The sequence below is a fragment of the Apis mellifera genome, linkage group LG14 (genome assembly GCF_003254395.2).
Source record: "Apis mellifera strain DH4 linkage group LG14, Amel_HAv3.1, whole genome shotgun sequence".
Taxonomy (NCBI): domain Eukaryota; kingdom Metazoa; phylum Arthropoda; class Insecta; order Hymenoptera; family Apidae; genus Apis; species Apis mellifera.
The window spans coordinates 9,406,063-9,433,012 of record NC_037651.1 but is presented as its reverse complement, the minus strand read 5'-3'; the positions used below and the strand labels follow the sequence as shown (position 1 = coordinate 9,433,012).

The 26,950-nt window shown below is 40.7% G+C and overlaps 4 protein-coding genes across 12 annotated transcripts; 2 read left to right on the top strand and 2 right to left on the bottom strand.

The window, feature by feature from the left end:
• The first annotated feature begins 247 nt into the window (after window positions 1-247).
• LOC727026 (cytochrome c oxidase copper chaperone) lies at window positions 248-1,112 on the top strand. Its single transcript, XM_001122739.5, has 2 exons — window positions 248-615; window positions 847-1,112. The coding sequence occupies exons 1-2, from the start codon at window positions 497-499 to the stop codon at window positions 929-931; spliced, it is 204 nt and encodes a 67-aa protein (XP_001122739.1). The 5' UTR covers window positions 248-496; the 3' UTR covers window positions 932-1,112.
• A 1,192-nt stretch (window positions 1,113-2,304) lies between these two features.
• Window positions 2,305-19,193, bottom strand: LOC410549 (ubiquitin carboxyl-terminal hydrolase ZUFSP). Of its 7 annotated transcripts, XM_006565776.3 has the most exons (10): window positions 7,114-7,780; window positions 5,798-6,033; window positions 4,893-5,146; window positions 4,505-4,808; window positions 3,967-4,394; window positions 3,710-3,875; window positions 3,473-3,613; window positions 3,277-3,404; window positions 2,985-3,208; window positions 2,305-2,857 (listed from the first exon to the last, which is right to left on the bottom strand). In XM_006565776.3, the coding sequence occupies exons 2-10, from the start codon at window positions 6,001-6,003 to the stop codon at window positions 2,813-2,815; spliced, it is 1,896 nt and encodes a 631-aa protein (XP_006565839.1). In that variant the 5' UTR covers window positions 6,004-6,033; window positions 7,114-7,780; the 3' UTR covers window positions 2,305-2,812. The 7 variants fall into 7 exon arrangements, with proteins under 7 accessions (XP_006565839.1, XP_006565838.1, XP_006565837.1 ...); XM_006565775.3 differs by lacking the exon at window positions 7,114-7,780 and adding an exon at window positions 19,069-19,193 and having other exon boundaries at window positions 3,473-3,875; XM_006565774.3 differs by having other exon boundaries at window positions 3,473-3,875; window positions 7,005-7,780.
• On the top strand, window positions 9,628-22,861 carry Reck (reversion-inducing-cysteine-rich protein with kazal motifs). Of its 3 annotated transcripts, none has more exon segments than NM_001256032.1 (8): window positions 9,628-9,723; window positions 16,791-16,843; window positions 18,777-18,860; window positions 19,157-19,193; window positions 19,296-19,628; window positions 19,727-20,162; window positions 20,251-21,616; window positions 21,703-22,861. In NM_001256032.1, coding segments are annotated over 7 exon segments (2,691 nt in total). In that variant the 5' UTR covers window positions 9,628-9,723; window positions 16,791-16,792; the 3' UTR covers window positions 22,087-22,861.
• Window positions 22,223-26,950, bottom strand: LOC727008 (probable ATP-dependent RNA helicase DDX46). The gene is made up of 7 exons (XM_001122722.5): window positions 26,707-26,950; window positions 26,364-26,567; window positions 26,025-26,172; window positions 25,612-25,926; window positions 25,220-25,547; window positions 24,011-25,133; window positions 22,223-23,922 (listed from the first exon to the last, which is right to left on the bottom strand). The coding sequence occupies exons 1-7, from the start codon at window positions 26,724-26,726 to the stop codon at window positions 22,968-22,970; spliced, it is 3,093 nt and encodes a 1,030-aa protein (XP_001122722.2). The 5' UTR covers window positions 26,727-26,950; the 3' UTR covers window positions 22,223-22,967.

The following is a 26,950-nucleotide window of genomic DNA, read 5'->3' as shown; positions in this document are numbered from 1 at the left end:
AATTAATTAGAAAGTCGATTAACGATTAGTTGTAATCTCAATTAATCGAATTATCGATTATATAAATTCCTTTTTTTTTAGAAATAAAAAAAACATTAAATATGAATGGTTTAATAAAACATATATAAATGTAAAAATAATATAATACATATGTATTAAGAATTCTTATAAGAAAAATATTTTTAGTGTAAAGAATTTAAAAAAAAAAAAACTTGTTTTTAATACATAAATTATGTAATACTATTTGGTTGATCTTTATTTATACGAATTTGTCTATTTTTTCATTAAATCAATCATTCAATGAAGATTCTACTTTATACAATAATTATTTAAGTTATTTAAAAAAAAAATGTTTTATCCATATATTTCGAATTTCGTAAAAATGAATCTCATAGAGGCGCTGAAACTGGTGCAAATGAATTGAAAGCTTTAGGTATATGTTAACGTTTCTAATAAAACATTATATTGTACAAAATATTATCTTTCTTACATAATAATGGGTATTATAAATGATAAACCAAACGTCAGTGCAGAATCAAAAGATGTGCAAAAATCTGATAAACCATTGAAACCTTGTTGTGCTTGTCCTGAAACGAAAAAAGCAAGAGATGATTGGTATGTTTATACTGTAATTATTTAATAAATAATATTAAACAATGATAATATTTTTGCTTAAAAAATATCTTTAATTCATAAATTTTTAAAATTACGAATAAAATAAGTTTTAATGAAATCTATTATATTAAATTAATTTCCTCTTATCTATGAATCAATACATAACCTTATTTCAAAATATATATTCTATTACAAATATTTTCAAATAAAGTTTTAATTTTTTTTTTTCAGTATTATTACTAAAGGTGAAGAAAACTGCAGGGATTTAATAGAAGCACATAAAACTTGTATGCGATCACTAGGATTTAATATATAAATAAATGTATAAATATTTATTATTGTAGATGATGTAAAAAATTCTCAGGTTATATTTTATTTGTAGAAACAAACTTTGTATTTGAATAAATAATATTTAATTTATACGAATGATATAATATTTTTTTAACAATATTAATCTTAAGTATTTAATTTAGAAAAAATAAATTATTTTGTTCGTATCAAATGTATTCTTTATTTAAATTTCCCTACCTTCACACATATAAGTTTTTATATTGAGATGAAAAAAATATTCTATTTTTTAAATGGTATAAAACAATCACACATAAATTGGGAATTCTAACACAAAGCATATATTTTAATTTGACATGTGAATAATTTGAAGTTTTTTTACACTCGCTTAACAATTCCATAATTTGCTTTGCCTGAACATTCCAAAATGTTGAACATATTTTTAATCAATGATGAATTTAATGCAAGTAATAATTGTTATTCTCTTGTCAATCATATTTTATATAATTTTATATGATCTTAATAAATAGAAAGACAAATATTTATCCAATTAGTGCCCTTTATATGTAACATTCATTCATGTAAAATAATAAAGCATAATAATAATTTTTAATAATATTTTCCACAATAACAAATATCAAACTTCTTAATAATTTTCAATATTTTCAACTATAATAAATAGAAGTTGTGTATATTGATATAATTTACAGTAAATATAATAAATATAATATAATAATAATAATAATAATAATAACAATAATATTAATAATTATAATTAAAAATAATATAACTTTTAATTATGTTATATAAATAACAAGGTAATGGACTATCTGATCTTTTTCTCTCTCAACATTGTGTTTAACTTACATGTTAAGGTATGGATAAGTCTTAAAGTAATCCAATAATTAAATACATTATTCATAAATAGTATGAAAGTAGTTGTACTTTATGTATGAGTGAATGAAGTGTAATATAACGAAGAATGTGTGCACATATGTGTATATGTATATAGATAAATGTATATATAATATATGGAAATATGTTGTTTATTCTTGTAGACACTCCAAAAATTGTGTAAAAACCAACGATAACAAGAATTTATTTGAGAATAATTTTTTTAGAACGATTTATAAAATTCATCATATATAACGCGAATTGTGATATATCGTTATTATTTTTATTGACTAAAAATTGACAATGAATATTGTGACAATGTTTAGTTATTAAAAATGTAAAATACAAGTGAAAGAAGTTAAAACGCGGACAATGCTTTTTTTTTAATGATTATATGGAGTGTCTTCAAAAATATTAAGAATCGGTGATTAGCATTAAATTGTTAACAGCATCACAGCTACGAAAGAGTCTCATTTTTCAAGCTCTGCCATGGTTTTTTTCGCTGATGCAACCGATCGGCATAAGTCGATTGATCGATTAAAAATTAGCACAACCTGTTCGGTGCGACGAAAATTGAGCAGAACATTATTTAGACCAAAAAATTTCAATCGAATCGATTTTATCTTTAAAATACATCCTGATTATAACTTTCTTTCTCAAGCACACATCAAAGTACAATATTTTTAATGCTGATAAAAAAAATTAATTTTCGCGATATATAGATTTTTTTTTTTTTTAATTGTAATTTTTATAAGTTCATCAATTTTAACTCCAAAATTCTGAACCGCGACGCAGGCTTAAATACACGTGATTTGAGAAACCGACATACGACGGCGAAAATATGCAAGAATATATTGTTAAATAATATTTTTGCAACTACTATGATGGAGCAAATCCCCTATTAATAAAACCTAGAACATTGCGGTCATGTAACTTTAAGGATACCGGACAAAATTGGTTTCAGGCAGTCTATCGTCTTTCCAAAAGATTTAACTTCTTTTCGAGCCAGTAAATCTCACCTATCTTGTGGTACACGAATTAAACGTAACACTTTGCTTTCCTGAAATTATAGAAATTATATAAAAATGTAGAAATGATGAAATGAAATATAGGCTCATAAAATAAAGAAATAAAAATATAAATAACAATAAATAAATTTTAGAAAAATTTTAAATAAGAGAAATTACATGATATTCTAAATCAGTTTCCATGATACCAGTAACAGCAACAACTTGATACTGTCTTGCTTTCATCGCTGCAATCGATTTTCGCACCAAACGCATTGCACCGAGTGCACTACTTGTATTGTTAAATTGTGCCATTTGTGCTGGGCTATGGCTTGGATCGAGTACTAACATTGTTATTGAACCATCTCTTAATTGTTCTACTCCTATTATTGTTCTACTATGACCTGAATGAGAATAATATTTAATTTTTTTCCTAATTTTATTTTTTTTCTTTTTTTACATAAGTCTTTACCTTGATGCTGTAAATAAAGAGGTGGCTTAAAATCATCGCAACGTTGGAAGTATTGTAAAACCCAATTAAACATTTCAGGATGTCCACCATCTGAATTAGTTGGTGTATAAAAATCTATTAACTGACATCTAAAATGGAAATATTATATATAATGTGATTCCGATAGAGAAAGATGAATGAAAATTGAAAAACATACTTTATTCTCAAACTAGATAATAATATGACTACTTCTGTAGGACCAATCCATTTTCTAGTATTCACCAATTTTCCTCCCAATTGTTCTGCTCCTTGGGTATCAAAACCTTGAGCCCATGCCCACTCTATCATTTTCTGAAGTCTAGAGATCGACGGTATTGAACTTCGTAATGGATTCTTGGTAGAACTACCACTATCCAAACCAGAATTCCATGCTTTATAAACTAACTCATTATACCCTGTATGTTGTAAAAGTGATGAAATTAACATTTGCAAATTTCTGTAACCACATCCCCATCCTTTGTCTCCATAAGTAGTAGCATAATGGTCTACAGTAGAACACATCCAGGTGCTTAATACATTACTACATGCTTGACTGACAGCTCGTATTTTGGGAACTAATCCTATAAAAAAATTGATAGATATTGATATTAGTAATAAGAAATATTTTTAATATTATGAAAAAATATTTTTTTAAAAAAAAAAAATTATTACCACGTGTACAGGAGCTGCCATCATCGATACCGCTGCTTTCAGCTACTCTGAGTTCAGTTTGTCTTTCATAATAATCAGCAATTGTCATTTCTCCTGAATATACAGCCCGCTGCATATTGGTAACACTTTGTTCCCTAAAATTTCCTTGATTATCCATCCCATATTGAGCTCTTAACAATTCAAATTCACGTTGTTCGCGTAATTTTCTGAGCTCCTTTTCAAGTCTTTCCATATCTTTTGCTAACATTCTATCAGTAGATAAATCTGGCGTTATAGGGGATGGAGTGCATTTTTTACTGAAATGTTCTTCAATATGTGCAGTCAATTCATCATTGCTTTTAAACGAAGTACTAAAGCAAACTGGACATGCAGGTGTATCACTACCAATGGTCGCTTGAGCCGTTTGGGAAGCTGCACCATTTGCAGGACTGTATAGAAGAATAAAATATATAATATAATTAATAATAATCGATTCAAATATGATACATAATTTAATGTACAATTATATTAAACTAATATAATATAAATTTTACTTTACCTTAATATATCTTTATGCTCTATATTAACATGTAATTCAAGATCAGAAGAATTTGGAAAAGATGTAATGCATAAAGGGCAGTTAAAAACACCATCACGAGATGGTGGAGATTCAGGTGGAAAGGACGGCGAAGTAAGATCAAAATGTTGTCTGTTGATATGCTCTTCTAGCCTTGATGGATTGTCAGAACTGTAGGGACACATAGGACATTCTTGAACTGGAAGTTTTGGTGAAGCATGAGAACGCAGTTGTAAATTTAGGCCTGAACGCAGTGGAGATCCATGTCCAGCTGCACCTTCTATAACTGAAAAATTATCTTGATTATTTTACTTCATAAAAATTTTAATTCATAATCATTGATGTTTTTTTCATCAAATTCTTCTAATACCATTATTAACATTTCCAATGTTATTGTTATTGTTATTATTATTCATATTAGAACTAGCAATTTGTGGCTCTGATTTTAATATCTCTTGTTGCTGCTTAGCACGAGGACTAAACGAACTACTCCAACCATTTTGAAGAAGTGGAGGACTTGGAGACATGGTTGGAGAAGGACATGGACCACGACATTCATCATGTCTTCTATCATCCACTAATGAATCATCATCAATAAATGCCATCATATCACTCTCTGGAGTACTATAAAACAATTGTTATTTTACATTAATAAATATATTTAATATATACATATTTAAAACATATTTAAAACATATATTGATTTTATATATATAAATATGTGTGTTTGTGTGTGTGTAAACTCAAATAAACAAATAAATAAAAATATTGAATACCTTTCACTATCAATATGTATAAATTCATATTCTATTTCCTTTTTACAATCTTTTATCATGTTTTATATAATTAATTCGAATCTATAGAATATAGAAATTTACATAATTTACAAAATTATACACTATAATTACAAATAATAATTGATATAATAGTAAAAAACAAAGTTAATATAAATATCAAAGTAAACATAAATGTTCAAATGCATATAAATGCAAATATCAAAAATGAATATATTTAGTTGCGACTTATTGCATTTTATTTTTTTATTTATTCAATGAATTTTCTGTTCTATTCGAAAAATCTTTCAAGAAATACTCTGCATGTAAATAATTTCGTTACAAGAATCACAAACTTCGTATATTAGCGACATCTAAGGCCCATCTTTGCCGCCATTTTTCTTGTAATCGGACTAATTTAAACAGTTTGAACGGCGTATCGAAAGAAAATTCGTGAAAAATAATAAAAAAGATATATAAAATATAATTGATATAAATATACCTAGGCGTTAAGTAATCGAGATGAGCACTATTAACATGTGTCAACATCTCTGTTGGTGATATTTCGCCTAAATCGCAAAAGGGACAATTTGCGGCTCCTTGAAGATGATAGAAAACCATATGAGATCTCATCTCTTCATCGTTGAAACCTTCTAGACCGCAAATTTCGCACGTGTAATTCATTTCCGGAGGTTTGCTGGCCGCCATTTTTAACACATTCAATCAACACTTATTGACCTATGGTAAAAATAAAAATAAAAATTATTATTAATTAAATTCCATCAAATCATTTGTGCAAGATTATTTAAATATCCGTTCAATGTATTCCGTTCACGAATACATTGTTATCGAACATACAATGAACTTGGATATTAAATAAATGCATCGAATTACAAATCAATTTTTAAACAAATGCAAATAACTAAAAGAAAATTACATTTCCATTTAAAAATTACTCTATATTATTCTCCTCGAGGGAAGAAATAACAGGAATATATACGGTTTAAACGAAATAAATTGCGACAGTGCATCAAAACTGCATCGTCGTGTATTTTCCTCGGAGAATCGATAATTGAATTCAGGGTCGCGTACAAGTGTCCGCGATTGTATCGTGGTTACCCGTTAGCTTTCTCGCGAATTGCATATCGCAAACGCGTGATTGTCGACCGTACCATACAAAAACACCGTAACACGAGTAAAATATATTACGACTCGTTTCCGTTGCATTGTGCCGGCTGATTTATGGCCAAAAAACCCACATAACTCATCCGTGATACGACGATTTCCTCGAATGGAAGACATCCCAATACGATGGGATTCGTTTGTTGAATCGTGATTTCCTCGTGTAGGAGGAAATGCAAACGCGACCTCTCACCTCCGCTTCCCTTTATCACCTGTATCACCTCTCGCTACCGTGGCCGCGTGTCAATCAATGCATTTCCATAGCCGGCGAGAATTTCGTACTTTTATTCGCCGAATAATGGAAATAAAAATTTCGATCGTAGAATCAACGATGACGATGGCGATGTCAACGATCACGACGGCGAACGCAACGATGAACTACATCAAGAATCAAAAGAATCGAAGAAGGGTGCACTTTCCATATCATTTTTTCCATAACGAGAACAATTTTCGCGTTATCTTTTCGCTCGCTCACTCTCATATATAATAACTAGGCCAAATAACGAATTAATAGAAGAAAGGAATACACGTTTGGTTGCTGGGTTGGTGGGTTGACCCATTTTAAATTCGCTGTATCCTTACACTCGCGCTTTCAACTTTTCCGCTTTTAACAACCGATACATCCGTGACACTCACCAAATTAAATAAAACTTAGTTTACACACAGTTCGTTTTTTTTTTCTTTTTCTTTTTTTCCTCCAACACTTTTTCACGACGTAACGCACACAGCAAGGCGTCCGTGCAGGCCAGAGTGCCTAACACGGCGCCTCGTTTGCCTCCATATGACAGCGCCAATACACCCCGACACTTTCACGGAAAGAGAGTTTCTCGTTTCGCCACCCCACCGTGTGTCAATCCTCCACCACTGGTCTCTCTCGAGGGTTGCGATTCATAGGCAGACCTTGCCGAAGGCGCCACCCTCGCCACGTTGTGCGCGGTCGGTAAAAACTTTCGAGAAAAGACTCTCTCTATTATCTTTCTCTCAATTTTCTCTTAATTTTTCACGATTGCTCGATCCACGCTTCGTTTCCTTCGATCCTTCCATCGAAAAAAATTAATACTTTACGCGATTATCTCTACGATTAATTTGATTCGTTCGATCTCGATAGAATGTCTCGTTCGATACATCACGCACGGTTTCACGGTGAAGTTTGCTTAGATCACGATGGTAAAACTATGGAGAATTTCATTGCGCGTGTGCAGCGAGGCGAATTTTCACGAGAATAAACAGTGCATATATCAGGTTACAACGACAATGGGCTCAATGGAGGGCACCTTCAGACCGTAAACTCAAAGATATTCGAATCTTATTTATGATACCGGATGGAATATGTTTCCGGAATGTGTTTTCGACCTGTACTAACTATACTAACTTTACAAATAACGTTACCCAAGATTTTTTGCGGGGAATAACGGTGACCGTTTAAATTAAATAAGAGAGGCCATTTTAGAAAGAAAATCTTATTCTATCTAATTATCGTAAAAATCTTATCGCTTATTACTTCCTTGACATTTCAGAGACAATTTCTTTACGCATGAGTTCGAAGAAATTCTCGATCATTCGGATTTTTCGAAATGTTTATTATACGCGTCTCGGTTCAATCTCTCTCTCTCTCTCTCTCTCTCTCTCTCTCTCTCTCTCTCTCTCTCTCTCTCTCGTATACCTATTGTATTTCGTATACCTTCCGCGATGAAATTTTCCATAATAACAAGCCGGCAAACTAGCGAGACGGTGTCGAAACTGTGCATTATCCAAATCGAAAAGAATAACGATTAACCCGGCATCAATGACAAATTCGTTCCGTGCATAAACATACAGGGACGTATACGTATAAATAAACTTTGACAATATTATAGTTAATGTATATTTACACTTAATCGATCGATTCGTTATATGTATATATATATATATATATATATGTGTGTGTGTATGGGGAACGGGAAAGGAAGAATTTCATCGTTCGATACAACGATCGAGGCCGTGGCGAGGCGTGGAAGAAAATCGAAAACTCTTTATTACGCAGGTGGAATATATGGGCCTCGCGCTGCTTGTAGCACAATGTGATCGAAAGAAGGGGAGGGGGGGAGGGAAACATTGCGAATTCCGATCATGATTAAGGCATTCCTCTGGCGCTGTCGCATAACGCGCGACAAATTTACGCGAGAAACTCGATTTCTCACGATCAGCGCGCTCGTACTGATGAGAGATATTCGTTGGTCCTCGATTTCTGTCCTCGTCTTCTCGATGCCTGTTCGGTTCATTGACATGCAGCCGACGATTGACGGAGGATACAATGTTCACAGAACTATTTGGTCTTTCCCCTTGGTCGCGCGCGCGCGCTCGCCCTGTCCCTCCTCCTTTTCCTTTCGCTCGTTCGAAGGGTGCGTGAGTCAAATACTTGAAACGTGTGCATGCGCAGAAAGTAAATCGCCGGCAAATTTATTTCACCAACCTCGTCGGGACACCTCGAGTTTTCACCGCGGCCAATTCGAAGGGCGAGAGGAGGGTATCATCGGATGAGGAAAAAAAAATTTGATTGACGAATTAAATTGAAAATAAAATACTTAATGGAAAAATTTCAAATTTATATACGAGCCAATGAGATGCACGAGAGAGATATCGTCCAATTAAACGATGCTCGCCACTTGGATAATTAATAACCATTGTGACTACTTGAATGAGTTAAGTAGAGCCGAGCGAAGTCCGAGCATTGCAAAAACGTGTTTCTGGCACGACGATCGTTTTCATCGATGGAAAACGTCGAAGGCTCTTGCGAAATGTTTGACCGAGAGGCGCTCACAAATAAAAAAAAGAAGAGAAAAATAATAACCAAAGCCAATAGGATAGTATATCGTCTGCAATTATCAGAACAGAATTTAATTGTTACGTATTGTTAATCGCATCGTTCCCCTATTACTTCCGCTTCGTTTAACAACGCTTAAATTGCCTATTATGTATTTATCCGAGTGAAAAGAGACACTCTCTGTGGTCACTGTACTCTGCGAAGGGGAAATTTTAAAAGGCGTTTTCTACCCACCAATGTCTTTGTCAATGATTCAAAAGTGAGCCACGAGCGGGGCTCGTACACAAGAGAGCTCTATATACCGAAGATAATGCCATCAACCGTTCATTTTGCAAATTAGTCGTTGAGAGCGTAGCAGCGTTACATTAATAATCGTCTTCATAGCGTACAAAGTGACGGTGGTACGGCATAAACCGGTATACATTTGCGGGGAACTTCGCCAGGTATTTATCGATGTTCAACTGGAAACTGGTTTTCATCCACGGGTTTTCTTTTCTCTCTCTCTCTCTCTTTCTCTCTCTTTCTTCTTCCACCAATCTGTGTACGGATTACGAATTTCCCTCGGCTCGAGCTTTCGCGTTTCCTTTCGAAACATTCCCTTCTCTACCGACGACTCGGACCGCGAATTGCAATTATACGAGCCGTGACTCGTGCACCATGAATCGTATGATTATCGTCGATAAAATTGTTATCTGAAATAACGGTCTGATGGTTCGGGTGTGCGTATCTACGAGAATGAAATAACAAGCCTATTCTATCTCTAAAGGAGAAACCAGCGGACGGAAGAAAGTTGATAAAGATGCGAAGGAAGAGAGAAAGAGAGGGAGAGAGAGAGAGCAAGTCTCGAGGAGGAACAATCCATCCACAGCCTACGTGCGGATTCAAACGGATTTATCGGCGGAATAAATTAATAAATTACCCGAGCATCGAGACGACGATTGACTTCACGAGGGGTTCGTAACGCGACCCATCCCGCGTCGATGATTCCGAGTCGTTTTCAATTTATAAATAAAAATACAAATAAACGAAACATTTCTCGAACATTTTCAATTTCCACGAGATCTTGATTAAATTTTTTTTCCCCACCTGTTGGAAATATAACCCGAAATCGTTCGTTCCTCCGCAAGTTTAAATCTCATTTTCGTATCGAGATATCGGAGAACGAGGTATCTATCGCGCAACTCATTACTCACGAGTAATGTTAAAGTAAATATCTCCGCCAGTGTGTTATGAATAATTTGGCGGCAGCGCGAAATCATTGTCCGTAGCAGGGATCGTAATAGAATGAACGATCTCTATCCCGTATCTTTAACGATTACGCTCGCTCGTAATATTCGTCCCAATCGCTATCAAAGGAAGTACAAGCATCGGGTTATCGGTTTATCCGGTGCAGGAATCCAGCTTTCTGAACCGACGGGCCCGGTTCAACTTTCAGACCGTGCGACTTCCCTCCAATTTATGACTTTCGATGGGATCTCGTTTTTCGGGGTATATACATAACATATACATATATATATATAGTCAACGTTTGGCTAATCTGTTTGGGGAGAGATAACGGAGAATTTGACCAACTGCTATCGATCCTAACAATGTACGATTATGCTTCTACGTAAACGTCATCCTATGCTGGATTCCTCCTCGCGTGTGGAAGCACACGAAAAGGAAAAAGGAAGGAGGGGGACAAAAATACGTTACGTACATAAGAAAGATCGTGTGGGTACTGTTCAAAGATGTCACAATAGAAGTTGCACTGCGTGACAACGCGCCACGCGTCTTTTCCCTCCTCCTACACGCAATCTCTCCGCTCTCGTATCTCTCTCTCTCTCTCTCTCTCCCTTCGAACGCTCCTCCTTCCCTCTCCCTTCCTCTTCCTTCCTCCCGTTCACTCCCGTGCCGCTCATCTCTTTCTTCCTCTCACCCACCCGGTGAAAAAGCTTGGCTGAGAGAGAGACTCGAGGCTGCGAATGCCACGAAAAGCTCAGTCGCTCGCGGACTGCGCTCCGGTGCACCTCGGTTCCTCGCGCGGGGTCCCCTCCCCGCTCCGATATGCCCTTGTCTGTTACGACCGTTCGCCACGTTTCCTATATTTCGCGCCCCCGTTTCCGTTTGTCACATTGAAGATGCGTGGATCATGGGGCGGCCGCCAGTGATCGTCATGGAGATTGGGCACCGATTAACCGGGAAATATCTGCCCCGCTCGGCAATGCTCGCGATCGTTTCGTTCACGATGTTGGCGGTCATCGCTGTCGCCAATCCTTTCCTCGAAGCTGCGCAAGGTAATTCATTTATTTGTCGCTTTATGTCACTCCGCCAATTTTACGACTGTCGCGCGATCAAGAAACGCGAAAAAGATCAAAGGAAGGAGGAGGAGGAGAAAAAGAAGGTTTTTTTAGAGGTCGATAGCTCACCTCGACTTTGCGGCGGGGTTATAGATAAATCGTCGTTATTTTTTTTTTTCTTTTCGAATAGCAACGACCGGTTCGTTATTTCGTCGTTGAAATGATACGAGATCGACGAACAATTTTACCAAGTATATTTACTTTTCCAAGACCCGTAATCTTCGCGAGGCTTTTTGTGTCATCGCGCCAGAGAGAAGATATCGACGACAACTTCTGGCCACATGTGCGTTCCTTCCTTGTGCTCTCTTTCTCTCTCTCTGTCTTCTTCTTTCCTTCCCTTCTATTAATTCTCCTCGCTTTTGTCAAGCGATTTAGTTTCTTTTCGAGCGGCCTCTTCCGCCGTTCGATTCGCGCGGTGATCTCTTAATGCTTTCCCTTCTTCCTCCACTCTTATCGTCAACACGCTCCAAGAGCCGAGACGGGGTTTTTCTTTATCGAGTTTCCGCGCCCAAGTGCGCTCGAGCGTCGATAGAATACTTCGCTTCTCACGGGATCTTCTCAATGGGACGAGGAAAAAAAAAGTCCCCGCGAGTCATCTTCCGTCCTCGTTTCTCCTGAATCGAAACTTTGTCGAATAAATTGGTCGAATTAATATCTCTTGACTTGCAACGAAGGATTAACGAGGAATTAAATAATAACAACAATAATAACAAAATATTCGTTCGTTCCGTATTTCGACATTCGGTCCTCTGATCTTTAATCTCTCCCTCTCTTCCTCTCCCTCTCCCTCCCTCTCTCCTCTCGAAATTTACTCGGTGCACGTGCGTGCGAACGAGGTGTCGCTAACGGTCCTTCGCCTCTGCCTCTCTTCAACACGGTTCGAAACGCGTCCACTGATCTTGCACAAAAAGATGAAAAAAAGTTACACGCACATATATCTATATATATATATAAGCGAGGAACCGGGATTGGCAACCGTGTATTCACGCGTAACACTCTTTATACACAATATAAAGAATTTGCCAATTCGATAACGAGATTTCCTTCGGAGACGCGTCCCTCTCTCTCTCTTTCTCTTTCCCTTTCACGCGCGCGTACACTTTTCGTCTCACTTCCGTCTTCTCTCTTCCGATTGGCGCGACTTTTATTCGCAGCGACGACGGTACCAACGTCGAGTATATACACGTATATAACACATTTCCTCGTCTCCCCCCTCTCCCTCCCCCTCTCTCGAGGCGAAGCTCGAATTCCTTTTTCACGGTGCGCGTCTATCAGTGAACAGCAGAGGAACGAAGGTGGTAGCGTATCGCTCGTAAAACAAGCTTCTATATATTTCGTGCCATATACAATGCTAATGCGCGGCGACAACGTGCATCTCTCTCTGGCTCTATCGGTTTTATCGAAAACTCCGTTGTTTTCACGCGTTCACGTGACGAGGGGATAAAGATTTGCGTAAAGATTTGAATCGAAAAGATCGTACACGAGATGCGATAGAAACGATAAGTGCGCGTACGAGGTAGATGGCGCGAGAAGAGTCGAAGAGTTTCGTCCATCGAGTCGAGCTCGAGAATTGCGAGATTCGCGCATACCTGTTGCTCGTGTTGGTCGCGATGAAAACAGTCGGGTTAACGTGTCGTCCGATCGAAGCGTATAATTTTATGCTTTATGGATGCGCCGTGAAGGAGGAAGGTCCGTGAAATATTATATATCGACGACTTGGCGAGAGAGACGTTGGGACGAAGGGAGGGGGGAGGTGGGGAGGGCACATCGTTACGCGGCCACCGGCTTTTTAAACCATGTTAATACGCCGGATCATAGTAATTTTAAACGCACGCCCTGTACGTAAATCCTTTCTATGCCGAGCGTGCAATTTAGCCTGTCTTTCAACTTGGAAATTGGAACGCGACGTTGCGCAAGTTGCGATTTATTTTACCAACACGTTTGAATCGTGTATATCGATCGAGGGATTGGTCTCTTCGGTTAATTAAAATGGCGATCATCCTTGTTGATCGTTCGTCTCGGATGGCCTGGGTTTATTAATCGACCGAGAGGTCTTCTTCCCGAGTTAACCCTCCTTATGGACTATCGGCCAGCGACGAACGTTCGTCCCTTTGTACGATTCGTCCAATTCGTTCTTCAAATCTCCGAACGTTCCATCCGAACGAGTAACCGAATAACGAGGATCAGAAAAAGTATTTGGGACGCGTGGTTAGTTAGATTTGATGATGGTATATATATGTATGTATATATACATATATGTATTCAGCATGATCTGCAATTAACGTTCCTGGAAACTTTAACGTTCTGTCCTTTTACGAGCAATCGAGTGGATTTCAGTCGAACCACTTCGTCACGTTTTCCTCGTAAAGCGAGACTCTCCGATCTCTCTGATCGCGTTATCAACTACTACTTTGTTACTTAACAACATCGAGAAAGAATCTCGATTCCATAATTTCTTATGACGTTTAAATTTCCTGTAGTAAAAAAAAAAAAAAAAAAAAAAAGAGGAAATTAGATCGCTGTTGGTTTAAAGTCCCTCTGGTTACTACCGAAGAGATTCGGTAAAAGGAACGATTTCTTTAGACCGGTCGTCGCGAAACGCGTTGCCGAAGAAAGGAACGAGACGCCAAAACGAAGGGGTTAAAGGAGAACGCGACTTCCAATCGGCAAGGCCCTGACACGGTCCACAAGCCGCGTGCAAAGGCATACACACTGCCTGCCCGATACATGTTCGTGGCGAGTCGTGAGGAGAGTGGAGAGAGAGAGAGAGAGAGAGAGATAAATAAACACATAAAACCCTCGTGACAGCTTCACACGACGGATAAAAACGTATCGAGACGACACGTATCTTGATTTTCTCCTTTTTATCCCTTCCCCTCCTCTACTCCCACCCTCCGTCATTTTTTTTCGCCCATCTTTCACTACTCGATCGATTCCTCTCTCTCTCTCTTTCTCTCTTTTATTTCTTTCTTGAATGGCAGATATAAGTGGGTTTCCAACGGCTCGGCAGCACTTGCTTCGTGCAAGTTTGTGTACGATTGTACTAATTAATGCGGTTATTCTTTTTTCGCAGTTTCCTTCCATCTCTTTTTCCATTCTTCTTTTTCTTTCGCCTCGAGTACGGCGTAATTATATCCAAGTTATTATTAACCCGAACAAAAAAATGTTTCCTTTTTTTTTTCTTTCTTTCTTTTTCTTTTTTGCCAACGGCACAACAGGAAGAATTCTTGGATCGAGCGCTATTCAACGTGGTGTGACGAAAGGGATCGGGACGCGAGGTGTGACGTAACGCTGGAAATTGAAAAAAATCGAGCGAATGATTAATCGGGTTGAACGAGAGTTCGATCTAATTAAATTTACATAAACAAAAGCATTTCCCGAATCGCGAAGAGATTCGAAATGAAATCGTAAGATGAAACGAATCTTTTTTTAGTTAATTCATGGAAGTTTCGACTTGTCTCGATTTATCTTCCCAGCTGGGGAGAGGAGGGGGGAGGAATTGTCATCGTTAAGCGTGGGAGAATCGTGCGAGTTTTACGACGTGGATGTCACCATTCGCGCACGATATGGCGATGGAAGTCGCAGCTGTGAGAGTGGGAATGGCCCTTTTGCATATATGCAATACCCACACACGCACAGCAATACATACGCACACACATACACCGCTCTTACTCCGCGAAATTAACGCGTGGACATCTTCGAGGCGACGAACTTTTTCATCTATAAAAATAGAAGAAGAAAAAAAAAAAAGGGAAAAACGATTCGTAAAGAAAGGGAAAAGAAGGAGAAGCAAGAAATCGTTTAATCGGGCGAAAATGCGTGGACATCGAACGAGGAAAGTTTGAAAAAGGAGGGCGGTGGAAGCGAATCGTCGGGACTAAATTTACCTGAAAAGTCTCGAGCCGCATTTAACAGCCGCGCTCAAAGAGACAGAGGTCTTGGTCGTTTCATTCGAGTGGATAAAATTAAGGGGACTTTCACGACTTAGATGAGGGCAGAAGTCGAATGAGCGCGACGGACGGTGTCGGCTATTTTTGTGTCGTCCACGAGAGAGAAGCCACAAAACCCGTTACGATTTCAGGCGACGCACTTGCTGCCACGGCGAATTTCACAACTCGTACCCGTACTCCTCCCATCTACCCAACATCAAAGGCCATTTTCCTACCTTTCCTCCAACCTTCTAAAATAAGGTTTAACGATCCACCGATTATTTTTAGATCAGGAATCAGATTTGCCAGGAGGATAGAACAACTTCCGTGTCCCCCCTCCTCTTCCCCCCCTCGAAATCGATATTCGTCCAGGCCAGCAGCTGGTATTTCTTCGAAAACAGGAAATCCTTGCCTTTTTTCTTTCACGTCACCTGTACAAACTATTCTCAAGACCGAGCCGTGTCTTAAAATTATCGAAATTATCGAGGAGGAGAGGAAAGAGGGGAGAAGGAGATGCGTGAAAGAAGAAGAAAGGGAAAAAGAAATTGCAACGACGAATCGAACGAAAAAAAACGAATCGTCCGACGAATGGAAATATATATATATCGTACGAGTCACGCAGAGAGAGAGAGAGAGAGAAACACATCCACAGCCGCAATTTGTGTGCCCGACTGCTATCTATTAACTTAATTGTAACACGCTTCGAACCCTCTTCTTCTGTCTCTGCCCTCCCTCGCTGTGCGTGCGCGCGTATGCGTGCGCGTGTGTGTCTCGCGTTCATCGTTTATTGCGCGCTCGCCTCGTGTACTCACGATTTCGATCCCCCCCCCCCCCGAACGTTCAAAAAGCCAGTTCGACTGGACCCGCATATTACGCCCGTAAAGTCGTAAAAGATCGGGGCGGGGAATGTGGGGGACGCGAGATCGTTTAATAAAAGTAATAATCCAAACTATATATAGGAAATAATAGAAGATAGAAGGATTAATGGAGGATGAGGAGGGAATTTTCCACAATTTTTCTTCGTGGAGAGAGAGAGGGAGGGGGGGTTCGAAGAGCCCTTCGAAATTTTGACGAGTACCTCCTCGTCCGCTCACCGCAAAAGGCGGATCCCTTCCCTCGTTGACGAAACGCAGGACACGCGTCTGGTTCGTGTCTCGGGAAAAATCTCGAGGAAAGAATATACGTTTTCGCATGGATGGAAGAAAAAGAATCTGACTCGCATCTATTCTTTATTTGTTCCAGAGATGTCCTGCTGTTCCTTGGCCGCCGGATCTTGTCGCAACGACTGCTCCAAAGTATGTATATATACACGTTTCCACTTTTATTCTTTAGCATTTCTCGCAAACGACACGTGGTAAAGCATGCACGTTGCCAAACTAGCCCCACGACTTATTCTCTTTCTCTATTAAATTATACCCGCGTTAAAGATCCCCGTGGGAATGCGAAAAAGGCAATTTTCAAGGAATATAATTTCGGACGCGATATCGCCGCATCGCTGGTTGATAAATATCGGCCCCCGCGCCACGATAAAACGTATACGAAATACGCCGTGTCCACGGATATATTAGGAGGTGGTCTGGGGAAATAAAAAGGGGGGACCGGCGCGAGAAGGATGGAGGCGGCTGCGGGTGGAAAGGTGAAAGGAGAAAAAGAGGAAGCGCGCGGGTTCGTGCAGCTTCTTTAAAAAGTTGGCTCGGGCCTCTCCCTCTCCCCCTCCTCCTCTCGAGATAATATCGGAGACACTAGGGCCCGCTGAGAGATTTACGCACGACCCCCTCGGGGGTCCCGCTCGGCTCATTCATACGCAAATATTACGAATTGACGCGCCCCGTGGACCAGCCACACCGGTATCAATGATATCGTGTTTCCGTGCAATTTGTTGAGGGAGGGAGAATCGCGTCTAGGAAGATTCTTTCTTTTCTCTCTTTCTTTCTTTCTGCGAAATTCCATCGGCGGGGTGGTCCGAGATGCGATAAATATTTTAATATCGGTTTCCTCGTCGCCTTTGAATTATTATTATTATTGTTGTTGTTGTTGTTGTTGTTGTTGTTATTATTATCGCGAAACCGACGAGTGATTAATAGATCCGCGGTGGTCGCGTCCGGTCGAAATGGCCGGAAGTTGTGTTGCGTGTGCACGACAGGCAAGAGAGATGCCTTGCACTGTTTTATTTATATCTGTGTATAGCGTAGCATATTTAAAAATTTCTCTAAAGAAAAAAGAAAAGAAAAGAAGAGAAGAGAAGAGAAGAGAAAGAAAGGCTGGATTAAAATCGACGATGTAAGGGGTTGAAGATCTCGATTTGTGTTATTTGTTAATAGGAATTTCGATTTGGCGGGGTTGGAACAACATTTACATTCGAAAAGTTCGCGAGAAAAATGCACCCCCTTTTCGAAATGGCGACGCGGCTCGGCCGTGCATAGCTCCCAGAATATACCACGACAGAAATATGTGCTTCGTCTCCTCGTCTTTCGCTATCGTTTACGCCCTTAACATTTGCAACAGTTCAACTGTGAAAAGTTCTATTTAAAAACTTTACACGCGCTTCTCTTTCCCTTCTTCTCTTTTCCTTTTTCCTTTTTCTTTCTTTTTTTTTCGTCACTTTTCTTTCGTAAATAAATCGTCAACGGAGAAGAGAGAGAGAGAGAGAGAGAGAGAGAGAGAGAAGAACGTACGCTCGATAGATGGAGAATTAACGTTAAAAACGAATGACAACCTGTGACCCAGGCTGTATCCTAACAGGACCCACCGCACGCCAATGGATAGTCGTAACTCGTAACCGTGACGAGACTACGAGATAGACTTGTACGTCCTCCTCGTGGTTGTGTACGTCGATTGCATTTCGAATGAACCTCTAAATGGTAGAACAGTCGATATCCGTGCGGTCTATTGTCATTCAGAGACGGACAACAGGAAATCGTGGCGACTCGTGAAGCGTACTCGTGTCCTTGATTCTTAATAACTTCTAATGCGTCGTATCTTGCATTTCGAATCGTGGAAATTCCCATCAACATCAGCAGATACTACACAGCTGTGCCGTTTTTTCCCCCCTCCTTCTTCTTCTTCTTCTTCTTCTTCTTCTATTTTTTCTCAACCGTTTCGAACCTTTTCCCTCTCTCTCTCTCTCTCTCTTTCTCTCCTTTTGTGTATGAACGTCGAATCGATGAAAAAAAAGAAAAGAAAAGAAAAGAAAAGAAAGAAAAAAAAATGGTGTCGCGGTGCTTTCAGATCTCACTGGTAGCGTTGGGGGCAGAAGCAGAGGCAAGGGAGAACGCGACGCAGCGGTTGCTAGAGTTATGTTCCCTCGAGCTGGTAAGCCGCTTTTAATCGATCCTTTTAATCCGTGCTCGATTGACGATCAAAGATTCGTCGTGTCGAATATATACCCGAAACCAATCCCGATCCCTGGCTACAATGCGACAACTTTGAACGATTTGGAAGGGAGAAAAAAGAAGTAAAAAAAAAAAAAAAAAAAAAAAGGAACGTGAGATTCGCGTTACAGAAAAGATTCTCGCGATACCTTTTTCTCGCCTCGGTTTTCACTCCATCTCCGTGCGTGTGTGTACGATCCTCGCCTCCTTCAACTTTTCTTTATTATTTTCTTTCAGACAGAATTCTGGGGTTGCGTGAACTCGACGTTGAACGGTAAGAGAGTTTTTCGACGACTTGCTTTTCGGCTCGACTCCTTTCGAAGAAAAAAAAATTATTAATCATTAACTTCTCCTAAAAATACGAAATCTTCGACAGAGGTGAAAAGGCACGAGAATTGGACAGGGAGGCGATGCTGTTACCTCGTTCAGAATCCGATATGTCGGTCCACGTGCGCTCTGTCAGGATCGAGGAGGAATCTGAACGAATCTTGCCGGCCGAGCGACGAGCCCGAGTTCTTCTCCTGCCTGGAGAGGCGGGAGGAAGCTGAACATTGTTGCGGCAAAGTGTCCAACGACACGTGTAGAGCCGTGTGCCAAAATCTGTTTTACAAGCGCGAAAAAATCTCGAGTCGGAACGGATGCTTCCACCAAATGCCAAAGTGTTTGAAAAGCGTGACCGAAGTGAAACACGCCGAAAATCCAAAACAACGTGCGTCCCTTTTCTTTCTTTCTCTTTTTACATAACTTCCAATTCTTCTCCTTTCTCTCTCTCTAACTCTAAAGGATATCCTTTCTTCGATCGAACAGATTTGCATTGCTGCAACAAGGCAGACAGTTTAACGTGCATGGAGACGTGTAAAAAGATCCTGTACACGGCAACGACCGATCGAGAGATCTTGAACGCGTTGACGGAGAAATGCGGACCGCCAATTTCCCCCCAATCGCCGTTTTGGAGCTGCCTAATGAAGTCCGGCTCGCCGAAGCCTGTCCGCCTACCTCTAGACGCGGGCAAATTGTCATGCTGTACCAAAGCAATCAAGCCAAAGTGCCAGGATCTGTGTTGGAGGGCGTTCAAAGCAGACTGGGAATCCTCCTGGCATCCTCTCGACGCCGAGTGCCTGTCCTCGAGCCAGGAAGGGGAGCTGAGGCGGTGCCTCGAGGATACGGACGATCCTTGCGAGATGGGCTGCGCGGGATTGTCCTATTGCACGAGATTCAACGACAGGTCGACGACGCTGTTCAGGTGAAACGTCTCTCTTTTCTTGCCTTTCGGCCAACTCTGCTTCTACTTCTTCTTCTTTTCCTTTCTTCTTTCTTTCTTTCTTCCTCAGGAGTTGCTCGGCGACGACCGACGAAGCGGCCAAATTCGAGGCCCACCACTGGTCCAGAGGCGGAATCATCCGAGGATTGAGCCTGCCCATTCGAGTGGCCGCTACTTGCCCGCCGGAAACTCTGCGCGCGGCCGCCTGTCTGCTGCAGCTGAGACCGTGCGAAACCAAGAGCCACGAGACGAGGCTGTGCCGGGAGGATTGCCTGGAATTGATGGCTAGCTGCGTGGACTGGTCCGCCATCACCGGCCCCCACACGGCGGCCACGCTGTGCGCCAAGCTCTCGCCCGCCAAGTCCGACGCCCCTTGCGTTTCCTTGAAGCCGTTTCTCGAGGACCCGCAGGACAACGAGTCCGTGGTCCGCCTCGAGGAGGATATCACGACCCCCTGCAAAATTAATCCCTGCGCCCAGGGAGAGATCTGTCAGCTGCTCCATCACGGCCGCCAGGCGTATCGTTGCGTGCCAGCCTGCTTCCTTGGAAAAATGTCCAAACAATTGGTGCCCGTGGGATCGTGGGCGCAAATTCCCAGTTTCAACCAGGCGTCCCATCAAATCTGCCAGTGCACGCCGTACGGTTTGGACAAGTGCAAGATGCTGAATTACGTCAAGTTCAATCCATGCTCGATACACAATCAGATAATCGCCCACAAAGCCAACTTCTACGTCGAGTGCAATCCCTGCCACTGCTTCGAGGGGGAGTACACGTGCTCGAAGAAGAATTGCGGGGAGATCCCCTCGTTGCCGTGCGACTGCCCCCCTCATTACGTCCCCGTGTGCGGCAAATTGGGCTTCACCTTCGCGTCCGGCTGCCTCGCGACTTGCGCGAGAATGTCCGTCAACGACGTGGAATTCGGCAGTTGCTCGTCCCGAGATCCGTGCGCCTCCAACCCCTGCGACACCACGGAGAGATGCGTGGCGAGGGGAAGGGTGTGCTTGTCCGAGCTTCACAAACCTTGCCGCCAGTACGAGTGCGTGCCCCTCGACTGCGATCCCCGGGACGAGGCCGGCGGCCCGGTGTGCGACAAGGAGAACCGTCAACACCGGTCGGTGTGCGCCATGATACGGGCCGGCGCCGCCCTAGGGTACAGGGGCCACTGCCTCGAGGGGTGCACGTTGCGCGGCCCCGTTTGCGGCGCCAACGGGGAGGTTTACGCCAACGAGTGCGCCGCCTGGGCCGAGAGGACCGTGGTGGATTACTTCGGCCCTTGCGCCGCTGTCGGGCTGATCGGCGATCAAGCCAAGCCCCGCTGCGGCGACTTGGTGCAGTGTCCCCGATTGATCGAGCCGTATTGCGTCGGTGTGACGCCGCCCGGCGCTTGCTGTCCAGTCTGCGGTGGGGCGGCCAAGCTGTTCTACTCCAAGAAACAGGTACGTTGTATTCTCTTCTCTTCTATGTTTTTGCGTAAAAGAAAAGAAAAAGGGGGTGAAATTATCGTCCGATTTGTTCTTTGAAGTTGGACAGGATATACTACGTTATGAAGGAGGACGTCGATAAAGACACGGTGACTCTGGAGGCCCTGTTGTCAGCCTTGGCGCGACAGATTCAAGTGGCGCAATGCGTCCTTCGCGGCATGATGACGCCGGATCGCGACATATTCATCGTTGTACAACCTACGTCGAGGAGGCCTTCGACGCTGCAGTTGAGGGCATGTGTGACCGAGACTGAGAAACTAGTTACTAGAATTTTAGAGAGAAGCCCTAAAATCACGGTGGAAGTACCCTTAAGCGCGCTCATCAGGGCGGAAATTGCTCACAGTTACATATCAAGTGCCATTACCATTGGAGGATATGTTACAATGCAAATTTTTCTCGCAATTTTTCTTTACGTAATTTTTTAGCGATCGAGTAGTCAAGAGATCTCGAGACAGGAATGACGAGGATATCACCGATATAAAATGATTCGATTACCGCGATCAGTGATAATCTTGATTCGATTCCTTCTCGTTTCTCGAAGTGTGTTGAAGCATTTCTTTCTTTTTTTTTTTTTTTTTTTTTTTATACACCTAATGACCTTACCGCTCGCGCGGTATCGTCATAGTTTCATGACTGTGATTCTTCTAGTGCCTAACGTAATATAAAAGTTGTAGAGTGTATCTTCGTCTCTTTAATAATATTGCCAAAGAAAAGGGGAGTACGTGGAACGTGTACAAAGGCGCATTGAATTGCCCGAATCGCGAAAACATTAGGTAGTTGAAGGGTGATTGATGTTGCTCGTTGTAAGCTGTAAATAAAGTTAAAAAAAAAAAAAAGTCCTAACTTAAGTTACCAAACAAAGTGTCTCATGATTGTTACATTATACATATATATATATATTCTCTGCAGATACAATAATCTATTAAAAAAAAAATATATATATATATATATATAAATATATATATATATATATATCTCGCGTCAAGCGTTCCAAATTTCGTGTCAATATCGTGCGTTTGATAGTCAGAATCTCTTAATTGTAGTAAGTCGATAAATTTGGATCGCTTGCGGATACTTTGATAGCTGGATCGATACTCCCATAATTGTTAAGCAAATTTCGCACGTTATTGTATTGTTAAATACAAAGTGTTTTTATATAAACATTTGTAAGTTTAATAAATTTCTAATATTTTACTCGTACTCGTTATATTCAATGAAAATAATATACTATTATAGTGCGTAAAATTGCATGTACAACGAAAAACACTTCATTTTTTCTTCTTTCTTTCTTTCTTTTTCCTTTTTTTTATAAAACCTTGTATCTACCACGCGATGCGGTATGCGCGCCAGACGCTTGCAACTTAATTAATTCTTCTTTGATCAGTCGTGAAACTTCTGCTTTGGCCTTGCTAACTGCTAACTCGCTAGTGGACTCGATAGCGAGATACAGTTTCCTCTCGCCTTCGGGCGGCGCTTTGCCGGGTGCTATGTAAGTACCCCTGACAGTGAGGCCTGCTTCGGAATATTCTGAAATCTGTGCAAGAGCTTCCTTGCTCGTGACGCGCCATCTGGCCTGCTGTGGGAAGTCGTTGATCTCCAATTCTTCCTCGTATTTGCGGAACGTTTGTTCCCCGGCCTCTACGTCGCTCTCAACCAGATCTTCCTCGCGAGGTTGGTAATTCAATTTCGTGTTCAACTTGGCGGCCAATTGTTCGGCGACCGTTTTCGCTGTAATAAGATTGGTCGGACCAGCACCTTTAAGTATAGCTTCGGCAGCTTGTTGCGTAGCACCCTTCGCCTCGGCCCCCAAATTTTTCGCTATGTTGATCTTGGATGCTAATCGTCTAGCCAGTTCCAACTTATCGGTTGCACTTGGCACGGGTTGACCAGGCACCGCGATATTGGTGGCGGAAGGCCTGGCAATCTCACGGACCGTCCTCTTCGGTGCCAACATACTCTCTATTTGCTGGTCGATGTCATTCTCTATATCTTCGTCGTCCGAGTCTTGTAATCCCAGCGCAGCCTTCTGGAACTTCTTCTTCTCGTTAGCCAACGCTGCTTCCGATTCATCGAACTTGAACCCCTTCCCACTGAATCCGCCTCCGGTGTGCACCTTTTTACCGTCCGCTGCCTGCCGGGCTTTATACCCTTCCCAAAGTTGACGTAACGGTTCCGGAACGGGGACACCTGCCAATTCATGAGCGCGCAAAATATCACCCGCGTAACGTTCTTGCTCAGACGTGATGAAAGTGTATGCGTATCTGTGAATAAAAAACAATTTTTAACTTTTTCTTATCGCTTCGATGATATAACATTCCGTTTATATCCTCGGAAGAAGAAGAAACTTACCCTTTGTTTCCAGCTCTTCCCGTTCTTCCACATCTGTGTACATAATCTTCGTAATGATTCGGACAATCGTAATTTACTACAAGTATCAGATGCTTAACATCTAAACCTCTAGCGGCGACTGACGTGGCCACTAACAGCTTCGTTCTGCCAGCTTTGAAATCTAATATCGTTGAATCCCTATCGCATTGATCGATACCACCGTGAAGCGACATACAGGAATAAGATGCTTTCATAAGATCTTTCAATAAGGTATCCGCATTTTCTTGTTTATCCACAAATATTATCGCGGAACCTTTGTCTTGATAATGGCCAAGAATTTCAAGTAATTTGTAAAACTTTTGATCCTCTTCGAGAACTACCACGTGTTGTTCAACGTCTTTACAAACGATGGATCTTCCACCGACTTGAACCTCTACGGGTCTGGTCAGAATCCTTCTCGCCAATGCTTCCATTTGGCGAGGGAATGTTGCGCTGAACAGTACAGTTTGTCGATCGGGTCGAACGTTTTCCATGATGCGCATTACTTGGGGCTCGAAACCCATGTCGAACATTCTATCCGCTTCGTCAAGAACTACGTAAGTTACTCTACGTAAATTTGTTACTCGTCCGCTGTTGGCGGCCAACATGTCTATCATTCTGCCCGGCGTACAAACAATTATTTCGGCACCTCTCTTCAGTTCCGCTATCTGTTCCGATATACCAGTACCGCCATAAACGCAAACGTGGGACAGCCCCAAAGATTTTGTGAATTTCTTCGAATCTCTTCCGATTTGCATGCATAATTCTCTGGTCGGTGTCATGATTAGTGCGATCGGACCATCGCCATCTGCTAATGGCGGTTGGTCGAGGATATGCCTGAACATCGGCAACAAAAAGGCTAACGTTTTCCCGCTACCTGTCTTTGCTATTCCTATCAAATCACGACCAGACATAATCGCTGGGATAGCTTGACACTGAATAGGAGTTGGTTTTTCGTAACCAAGTTTCTTTAGCACCTCTAATTCCTTTTTCGTAACGCCGCATTGCGCCCATGACTTGATAGGTTTTGGACAACCTTTGCCTTTCACTCGAATACCTTCTAATTCTTCTTTGTATGCTTCTACTTCTTCCGGTGTCATTCGTGCTAAATATACAAAAATATTATCATAAAACAACACATCTAGAAATTATACACATCTACAAATCGCGATAAAATATAATCGATTTTACCGATTTCAGGTACTTCGACGTAAAACGATTTTCTGAATGGCTGATATTCCGTTGTTGCGTGATCAACTTTGGCTAGTTCCCGCTTCTGTTTATTCGCAATACCTGCTGCAGTTTCGTGAAGATTTTCTCCTTCCTCCTCGCTAGAATATTCGAGACCATCTTGATTTTGCTCGATCAATTCTCCTTTTTGTTTTTGCACTTTCTTTTTAGCTACTCCAGTAACGATCACAACTCCGCCACTTTGTGTACCTCCTGTACCTGTACCGTTATTAGCATTCTTCCCACCTTTATTATCGAGTTTATTCACTTTTCGAACTTCTTCCTGAACCTGTAACAAAAATTACATTAATTCTTCGCGTATTAATAACATATGTGCACAACGTATAGGATACCTCTGCCATAAAGGCATCAAGAGGATCAACTTCTTCCTCATCATCTTTAGCTTCTTCCTTAACCTCTTCCACTTCTTCTTTTGTTTCTCCATCTTCTTTGACTTCCTTGTTACTATTTTGAACAACAGGTGTCTCTTCATCACTGTCATCCTCGAGGGACCACTTTTTCATAGGCAACTGAAGATTTGCTAAAATGGATGCCTTACCGTCTTTCTTAGTTGCCTCCAATTCTTTCTTTTTCCTTTCCGCACGCCACCTCTCTATTCTTTCTCTCCTCTTTTGCATCTCCAGTTCTAATCTTTTCTGTTCCTCTTCCTAATGAACGTGTAATTATATATACATAATATCGTAATATTGTAATAAAACGTGTAAAATAAAGAGGTTGAACATATTGTTCTAATCAAATTAATTACTTTGTCCAATTTAGTATGATCAAACGGCAACTCATCACTGTCACCCTTCTCTTTCTCCTTTCGCTCTCTCGATCTTGATCTATTCGACCGATCTTTGCCTGAACGCGAAGACTTTGAGCCTGTAAGACGCTTTTCTTTACTGTCTCCACTAGTATACCGAGAACAATCAATGTTAACATTATTATCCCATTATCATATAAATTTTTGAGAAAAAACTAAAAATCAAATACGACAAGCTGAAAATCTTTATAGGAAAATTATACATAACATAAAAAATATTTGACCACGTCTTATTCCAATTTTATAAAACCAAAAAATTATGCATATATTCATAATTACCGTTTTCTATCGCGATCTCTATCCCTTTCAGAACGATCTCTTCTATCCCTATCTCGATCTCTAGAACGACTCCTTCTCTCCCTGTGTCGTCCTTTATCACGTTCCCTATCCCTATCTCTACTCCTAGATCGCCGTCGTTTTTTTTCAGGAGTAGCAGAACGAGATCTTGAACGTGATCTCGATCGTCTTCTATGATGCCTATCCCTACCAAGTAATAGATTTAAATTGTTAATATTGAAGCATCGAATAATTGATATTGATAGAATAATCAATGGTTTCTAATAGCAGAGGTAGTAAAATTAACCTAAAAAAAAAATAGCACAATAAAAGTAATTACACTTACTTGTCACTACTTCGAACCATGATCGACGATGGTACTTAATACGAAGAAAATACTGTTGTGAACTTAATTATTTCTCTTATAAGAACATTTGTCACTACTTTCTCCTAATTTTATCACAAAATATACGACATTTAACGTCGTTTACAAACGCAAATCCAAATTTCTCTTACTCTGTTCGATAGTGCTGCCACTTGATTGAAAACTCGAAGCGAAATATAATTTTATAACATGATAATACAGTTTC